At 49.0% G+C, this 8366-nt stretch overlaps 1 protein-coding gene across 1 annotated transcript; it reads left to right on the top strand.

Annotated features, from left to right (window-relative positions):
* Positions 1-329: 329 nt before the first annotated feature.
* NANOS1 (nanos C2HC-type zinc finger 1) lies at positions 330-1273 on the top strand. The gene has a single exon (XM_009668671.2). The coding sequence runs from the start codon at positions 335-337 to the stop codon at positions 1103-1105; it is 771 nt and encodes a 256-aa protein (XP_009666966.2). The 5' UTR covers positions 330-334; the 3' UTR covers positions 1106-1273.
* The last annotated feature ends 7093 nt before the right edge of the window (positions 1274-8366 follow it).

The following is an 8366-nucleotide window of genomic DNA, read 5'->3' as shown; positions in this document are numbered from 1 at the left end:
CCGCCGCCGCCGCTCCGCCGAGCACCGAACGCGCCCCCGCCCCGCCAGCCAATGAGCGGGAGGGGGCTCGGGCCGGTGGCCAATGGGAGCGCGGCGGCTGCCCCGCCCCGCCCCGCCGCCCCCCCGCCCCTATTTGAGGCGCGGCGCGCGGCCGCGCGCTCCCAGAGGCTTCGGCGGCGGCGGCGGCGGCGGCGGCGGCGGCGGCGGCGGCGGCGGCGGCGGCGGCGGCGGCGGCGGCGGCGGCGGCGGCGGCGGCAGAAGACCCGACCCGACCCGACCGGGGCGGAGCGGACCCCCCCCCCACCGCCCCGAGGAGCGGCACCCCCCCCCCCATATGGAGGCTTTCCCCGGCGGCAAGCTGGAGCAGCACCGGCACCTGCCGGCCGTGGAGCGCCTGCCGGGCTCCCGCTACGGCGCCCGCGGCCACAGCGGCTGCGGGAACGTGTTCAACTCCTGGAACGACTACCTGGGGCTGGCCACGCTCATCACCAAGGCCGTGGGGCCCGGCAAGGGCTTCGGCGCCGAGCCCCCCTCCGTGGTGGTGGCGGCCGCCGTGCCGCCGCCCGGGGAGGAGGAGGAGGAGGATGAGGAAGAGGAGGAGGCGGCGGCGCCGTACTTCGAGGGCGCGCTGGACTTGCACGACCTGGCGCTGTGCGGGCACCACCACCACCACGGCGAGGGGCTGCTGGAGGAGCGCTTCACCGACTTCAGCCCCTTCCCCGGGCGCGGCGGCCCCGCCGCCCTGGTCTTCGGCTGCTCGGGCGAGCACCCGGGCCGGGAGGGCTCGCCGCACGCCTGGGGCGGGCTAGTGGTGGCGGGGCGGCTGCCGGCGCACCCGCGGGCCGCCTCCCGCCTGCTCAAGCCCGAGCTGCAGGTCTGCGTCTTCTGCCGGAACAACAAGGAGGCCGTGGCCCTCTACACCACGCACATCCTCAAGGGACCCGACGGGCGCGTCCTCTGCCCGGTGCTGCGGCGCTACACCTGCCCGCTCTGCGGCGCCAGCGGGGACAATGCCCACACCATCAAGTACTGCCCCCTCTCCAAAATGCAGGCGGCCAAACAGCTCAAACACGCCCGGACCGCCCTGGGCAAGAAGGTGCGCTAGGCGCGGCCGGGGACGCCGGAGGGGCGAGCGGCCGCGCAGCGGGGCCCCGCCGCCCAGGAGACCTCTTCCTGCTCTTGTCTTTTTTTTTTCCCCTTTTTTAAGATTGTCTTAAGAGCGGATTACGTTTTGTTCTTTAACACATTAATATATTAAACGCGGAGACTAGAGTGTGAGAGTCCCCGGGCTGGTGTCTTGCAGCGGATAGCTTCTAGTTTGTGCGCTTGGCGTTCAGGGAGCCCAGCGCGGAGCCTAACGCTATGTCATGGTAATTGCGCCGTTTAGATGCACTGTATTTGTTTATTGTATAAATATATATATATATATATGGTTTTTATAAGAAAATGGGTTTTACGACGAGATCTAATGGCGAGGCGTGTCGGGAGGGGGTGTTAGAAGAAGCGGTGGGCGGCGGCGGGGCCGGGGCTGCGCGGAGCCGTCCCGCGGCCGGCGGGGGGAGATGGCCCCGTCGGACCCGTCTGCCCGGGCCTCGCGGCGGGGCGGCGTCGCCCTCTGCTGCCTTCTCGCCCGGCCGCCGGGGCAGCGGCGCGCCGCCCTCACCGCTCGGCCCGGCCCCGGGCTTTGTCCTGCTCCGCTCCGGACCGGTGCGCAGCGCTGCTTCCCTCCGGCTGGTCCCTGCTTTCTTGCACAGCCTGTTCCCGCAGCGTCTGGACTGCGTGGAAAAGCTGCTGTCTTCTCCGTTAGTGGCAAGGTACTTAATTATGGTGTAGCGCTGTGCGTTTTGGGTCTTAAACTAAGCAGCTGAGCGATTTCCTCCACTGATCTTAAAACCGGGTAGCTGATTGTGATCAAGCCTGTATTCAGTTACTTAGTTGGTAATTAATGCCCTCCGTCACTAAATCACAGCATCCTAAGGGCCCCACGGTTATGCTTGAATTGTTCCACTAGTGAGTGTGACTGGCTCTGATCTTGCGAAATGAGTATCAGGCACAGGTTCCTGTGTCTGATACCCAACTTTAGGGAAGGTCTAGGAGGAGAAAGTGTGAAAGTCCTCATCTGAATATGGGGCAGAGGTGGAAACTGAGCCCTTGCTACAGAAGGAAAGGCAATAGATAGGGCAGAAAACAAGCTTTAATGCAGCTTGTGATTCTGATGGATAATGAGAGGCTGATGGGAGGCCTTTGAAGGGAAAAGGGGCATGGTCAAAACAGAAAGCAGTCACTACCAGAGCTGTAGATAGACATCAACAAGGGAAGGTTATATTTTGCCAAGGCCAGAGAGAAGAAAATGGCTTTAGGTCATTGTAAGGTAGGAGAGATCTACCCATGTCACTGACAAATATCCTTAGTGCTACAAAGAATGTACAAAATGTCAGATTGCAGCTGAAGACCTAGGAAAATGTTCTTAGTCGTAGGTCGTGCCAGTTCCTTGGCACTGAGTAACAAGCAGGGCCATGGTGCCTTTAGTTTTCAAGAGACCAGGAATTGTTTTCATTGTGACTAGATGGCAGGTCAAGAAGCAGCAGTTGGTTTGCAGTTTCGTTGGAACGAGTCCTCCAGAGCTGAAAGGCAGGTATGGAAGTTGTAAGTGCAGAGAGGGTTGCGCTGTAGATGACTTTACCTAGCGTTGGGATAGAGAAGGGTGCGCAGGGGCTGCCCTGCTGAAAAGCTATCATCAAATAAGGGAGGTGAAGGAAAACTCATGCGAGAACACTTAGGGAATCCCCAGGAAAATGAGAAGGGGATGCATGCAGACAGAAAAGAAAAAAGGAAGCAGGGAAGGGGGGTTATACACGTTTGTGTGGACTCCTTTGGAGAAGCTGCTCAACAGAGAGAATGGGAGAAGGACAGGGGGAAGCAGGACAGTCAAGGATGGAGTCAAAAGGTGTGCAAAGTAGGTTTGAAAGGAAGGCCTGAGGCTCATTACTTGTTACTGCTATTGACTGGCACAACTGCAGCTCTGAGGATGGAGAAATTGAATCTAAGAAGTGTTCCCTTGAATTTTCACCAAACTCATCCCAAGACAGTGTTAGGTCCAATTATCAAATGTAAATGGACTTGCATTAAAACACTTTGTAGTGGCTACAGCTAACCTTATAGCAGATACATTTTCCTAATCCTAAAGTTGCGTATTGTATTTGTTCTGTAGGGCTTGCCTTACAGACTCTTCTAAGCTGCTGAAGTTTAATTAGATACTGTAATGCCTAGTCCACATAGGTTAAATATGGATTCACCACCAACTAGAATTAAGCTTGAATGCAATGCTATGGAAAGAATTGTCTTTCGTGTTTTTGTTACCTTCCTGTAAAATTTAAGTTCGGTGTATATATTTTAACCCAGATAGCTGTTAATGGAGACAAAGGCAAGAAAGAAACATCCTTAGAGAAAACACCTTATAAAACTTTTCTTAAGGGAAATACTGACAGGATTGTATTGGAGGTGCTCCTGATAGTGCTTGTGATGCACCTGTACTTCCTCTCTGTAAATTAAGACCCCTTGTCCAAGGCAATGCCTGGAATTCATCAGGAGAGCAAAATATCTCCCTGCCTTGAAGGGCACTGTTTTTGGCACCTGCTCCTTCCTGCCACCTGCTTAGGAACACTGCTACTGTATCTTAACAGCTTCTGCTCCTGCCTATGGTTGCTGACTCTTCTCTCCTTCTACGTGCCCACTTACAGGCTTGTGGGGGAAAGGCTGAGAGCTGCCTGCTGTAGCCACTACACAATATTAGGCATGTGATCAAAGTATTAAGGGCAATACAGTAATCACTTCAAAAGACCAATTAGGAAAAAAAATTCCAGAGAAGATGATAAGAATGAGGATCAGCAAAGACAGTTTAAGAGCAAGGTTTTCAAACGAGTCATTTTGCACGATCATTTAGCAGTACTGCATTCTTCTGAATGATTTGCCTTTTAAAGCTTTACAAGTCCATGTGATTCATCTTGTAAAGACCGAACCTTTAAAGACTTTGGGGCGGAGGGGTGGGGGAAGGGTTGAAGTAAACTTTGTGGCACCAAGTAGGCAGAAACATGCTTGTTCTTGGTCACTCTTTAAGCACTATCTATCATAATAAGCTCTTTAGTTTTATGTAGGTTTCTTAAATTACGGGAAACAATTTACATTAGTAACCTAAACCCTAGGAGCAACAAATAGTTTAAGCAGAAAGCAGCCTGGGATGAAAGCTGTTATGTGCTCCAGAGAAGATGACTAGGAAAAGCAAGCCTGATGTTATTTTCATTTTTACTACAGGCAACCACAAATGAAAATTACTGGTTTAAACCAAATATCTCATCTTCAAAGAATCACTTCCTTTATTACAGGGAAATATCCCTAGACAGGCAAGTGAGTCTTTTACCTAGTGGTATTTTGTGAAAAATGTAATTCCTATCAGAGGAATGAGCCACATATTGGGTAGCTATAAAACACCCTCAAACAATACTAGTTTTGATGAAAAAGGAAAGTACTTCTAATGGAAAGCTGCTGTCAGATACCTGACTCTAGCTCTTTTGAATTCCCTCTGTAAGTCTGTACATGTCCTTAGTGAAAGTCCTATTTCAGTGACATAGTTTGCCCTCCATCCTACTGTGGACTGAAGTGCCTCAGGCAGCAACTTTGCTGTGTGACTGAACACTGATGGACACAAAATGTCTCTCTACTTCCTATAGATATGCCTGACTGGCCCACCAAATGTGTTAGTTATGTACTGGAAATAGTCTGACAACAGTCATATAGGGAGGAAGATATTACTGCTAATGTGCCTGTCATCTGGACAAAAAGTGAGGAGAGATTTTGTTAAATCTTCAAATGTAATGAAGAAAGGAATAAATTGTCCCTGTGTCCAAACATAAAAGAACCAACAAAGCTTAAATTACAGCAAGGGAGATCCTGATTAGGCAAAAAGCACTGGACTAGTTTGCAGATTCTCCATCCTACCATAAATAAATGCGTTAATAATTCTACTTAAGAAGATCAGACAATGTTCAGCACATTTTGGTCCTGTCTGGTCAAAACAGGAAGTGGATGCTCTGGCTATGCCTCTTGCATGTCCCTTTCCTGCAATTCTGTAATAAACTACATATAATTTTTACTAATTTCTGAGTAGCAAGTAAATTTTGACTCTTACGTTTCACTGACCTAATAATTTTATTTTGTAGGCTCATACAGTTTAACAGTACCTTTTTACTATAGTAGAAAAACTTGCTTGAATGTAACAGTTCCTGCCAGTAACTGCAGCCCACTGATTTTTTTTTTTTTTTAAGAAAAAAAAATCAAGATACATTTAGTTTAAAGCAAAATAAAACTTCTGGTACTTTTCCTGTTTGAGATGATGACATTCTGGCTGTCCAACAGTCCATTTATAGCTTCCAAAGTACTTTGATCCCTTTCATGACTGCATTAAGGCTCATGAAGCCAAGGTTATGATTGGTCTTGAACTGTGATTCTGTCCCCAGGTTGGAGCAACCCCACTTCATTCTGGTTGCCCCTGTCTTTAGTTAGCCAGTTTTCATAAACTGATTTTCTTTCAGAACAAAAGCATTGCAGAGGAAACAATTAAAACATCTATATGCAAGCAGCTTGCTGAGTTCACCCATCTCCCATAAGAAGACTGATGGGCTTCTTGTAGGCCCTACTTCTGCTGAGCAAGTTGACAACCATCAGCCTTTCCCACAAGTCAGGAGGGCAAGTCTCAGAGCTTTTTTCAGAGAAGGAAATGAATGCATTCGTACCTGATATCTCCAGGAGTAAAACAATGTAGGCGTTTACTTTAATCAAGCAACCTTTGTATCTTTTTAACTAGCAGCACCAGCCTTGTTTAGTTCTCTGATCTAAACATAGTATTTTACAATTTGTGCTTTATTCTTTTCAGTTTCACTGAAGATTTTAAAGTTTAGTTAAACGTGAATCAAACACAACTTGCTATAGAATTCATTTGACTACATCAACATTCTGTAAGTCAGTATCCAAACATTGTATTAATGTATAATTATGGCAGTAGGCGGAGGTTTATCTGTTGGAGTTGGTCAGAAGTAATTTTTGACCACTGAAGTTAGTATTTTGTCTAAAATGGTAAAACAATAAAATAAATAGTCATGTCTGTAAAGGTCACATCTTCCAGCTCTTGTCTCAAGTAGCCTGGTCCTGAGAATACTACACATGTGACAATCTCAAATCTTTTGAAATTTGCATTGTGACAATCTCACAAATGTTTTTAAAAATTTAGTAATTTAGATAATCCCCATTATAAAACTGTTCCATTATTGGTGCAATGACCATTAATACATTTATCCCCACATAAAATGTTTCACTTGGATAAAATTAGAAATACATAATTGGAGGTATAATCACCTTTCAGATCCCCCCACTAACTGGAGAAAGGCAAATGTTGCACAAATCTTCAAAAAAAAAAAAAAAAAGCCCAAAGGATGATCTGGGAAACTACAGGCCAGCCAGTCTGTCTTCAGTCCCTAGGAAAAATCATGGAGCAAGTCATCTCAGAGCATGTTTCTGGCCATATGAAGGAGAAGGTGCCTGCAAACAGGCAGCGGGGGTTTACCAAGGGTGACTCATGCCTGACCAACCTGACTGCTTTCTAGGGCAGAATAACTGGTTTCGTGGACAAGAAGAGAGCAGTGGCTGTTATTTAGCTTGACTTTACCAAGGCTTTCAACCACTGTCTGCCACAATATTCTTGTACCCAAGTTAGGACGTTGCAGTCTGAATAGGTGGGCAACCAGGTGGCTAAAAAGCTGGTTGATCCTTCAGGCTCAGAGGGTCCTGGTTAATGCATCGCACTCAGCCTGGCAGGGGGCTCCACAGGGGACCCTCCTGGGACCTGGCCTGCTCAACATCTTTATCCGTGACCTGCAGGCAGCCACAGAGTGCACTCTCAGCAAGTTTGCGGATGACACCAAACTCGGCTGATCCGTCAATACGCTCAAGAGCAGGGCTGCCATCCAGAGGGACCTACCCAGGCTGAAGCAGTGGGCTGATGGGAACCCGATGACATTCAACCTGGAGAAACGCAAAGTCCTGCACTGCAAAGGAGGAACCCCTTGCAATGGTACAGGCTGGGGGCTGACTGGCTGGGGAGCAGCTCTGCTGAATAAGCCCAGGGGTCCTGGCAGACGCCAAGCTGAGCATGAGCCAGCAGCGGGCCCTGGCAGCAAAGGAGGCCAGAAGCACCCTGGGCTGTATGAACAGCAGCAGAGCCTACAGAGCAGGAGAACTGATTGTCCCCCTCTCTTCAGCACTCACTGGACCACATGTAGATACCACACCCAGTTTTGGGCTCCCCCCTTCCCCCCCCCCCCGAGACAGAAAAGACATCGATAAACTGGAGTAAGTTCAGCAGGGAGCCCCCACAATGGTCAGGTGCTGGAGCACTTGCCCTGTGAGGAGAGGCTGAGGGAAACAGGGCTTGCTCAGCCTGCAGAAGGAAAGGCTTTTGGGGGAGACCTAACAGCAACCTGCCAGTACCTACAGGGAGGGTATCAAGAAGACGGAGCCAGGCTCTTCACAGTGGTGCTTGGGCAAAAGGATGAGAGACAACAGGCATAAGCTGAAAAGAGAGGGGCTCAGGTGGACAGAAGGAGAAAACTTTTTCTCCCATGAGGGCAGTCAAGCATGGGAGCACATTGCCCAGAGAGGCTGTTCAGTCTTCATCCTTAGAGGTTTTCAAGGCCAGATTGCCTAAAGCCCTGAGTAACATGGTCCAATTTCACACCAGAAGGTTGGATCAGAGACCTTCTGAGGTCCCTTCTAACCAGAATTATCCTATTATTGAATTGTGAATTGTAAGATCATAGCAACAAGTAGCTGATTAGCAGCAGCTCCCCCTATCCCACATAGAATAAGCACTCTGTTACTGGATAGATCCCATTCTCCGATTCCATCCTTTACAGGACAGCATGAGGCACACAAACCACAAATTTGCCTCGCTTAGAAAAACACCAGCGCTCTGAAGGAATTCTGTGACTCAGCAAGCAAAGAAGCAGACAGGCTCCAAAGGCACAAACATCTGGCGCTCAGAGAAGATGACTATGAGAGCAAGAATTTGTCCTGATAAATGACTAGGATCTGAAAAACTTAGGGAAGGTTAGGAAAAGAACAGGAAGAGGAGCACTACAACTTTTGCTCACACATGTTAAAATTCAATACGGTTTCTCAGGAAGAAACTCTTTCTGTACCAGTTGAAAGAGAATGTGACAACACAAAGAGGTATGCAAAGAGACAGTTATTAAATTCCTGTTCTGCATTGAAGTACATTTCAGAATGTTCTTAAAAAGTCAAGACACTATAGCAGC

Source organism: Struthio camelus, chromosome 7, assembly GCF_040807025.1.
Source record: "Struthio camelus isolate bStrCam1 chromosome 7, bStrCam1.hap1, whole genome shotgun sequence".
NCBI lineage: Eukaryota > Metazoa > Chordata > Aves > Struthioniformes > Struthionidae > Struthio > Struthio camelus.
The sequence above is the reverse complement of the archived record's forward strand: the minus strand, read 5'-3'. Positions and strand labels throughout refer to the sequence as shown.

Coding starts and splice junctions, on each gene's coding strand:
- NANOS1 (XM_009668671.2), top strand. CDS start 335: ATGGAGGCTTTCCCCGGCGGCAAGCTGGAGCAGCACCGGCACCTGCCG.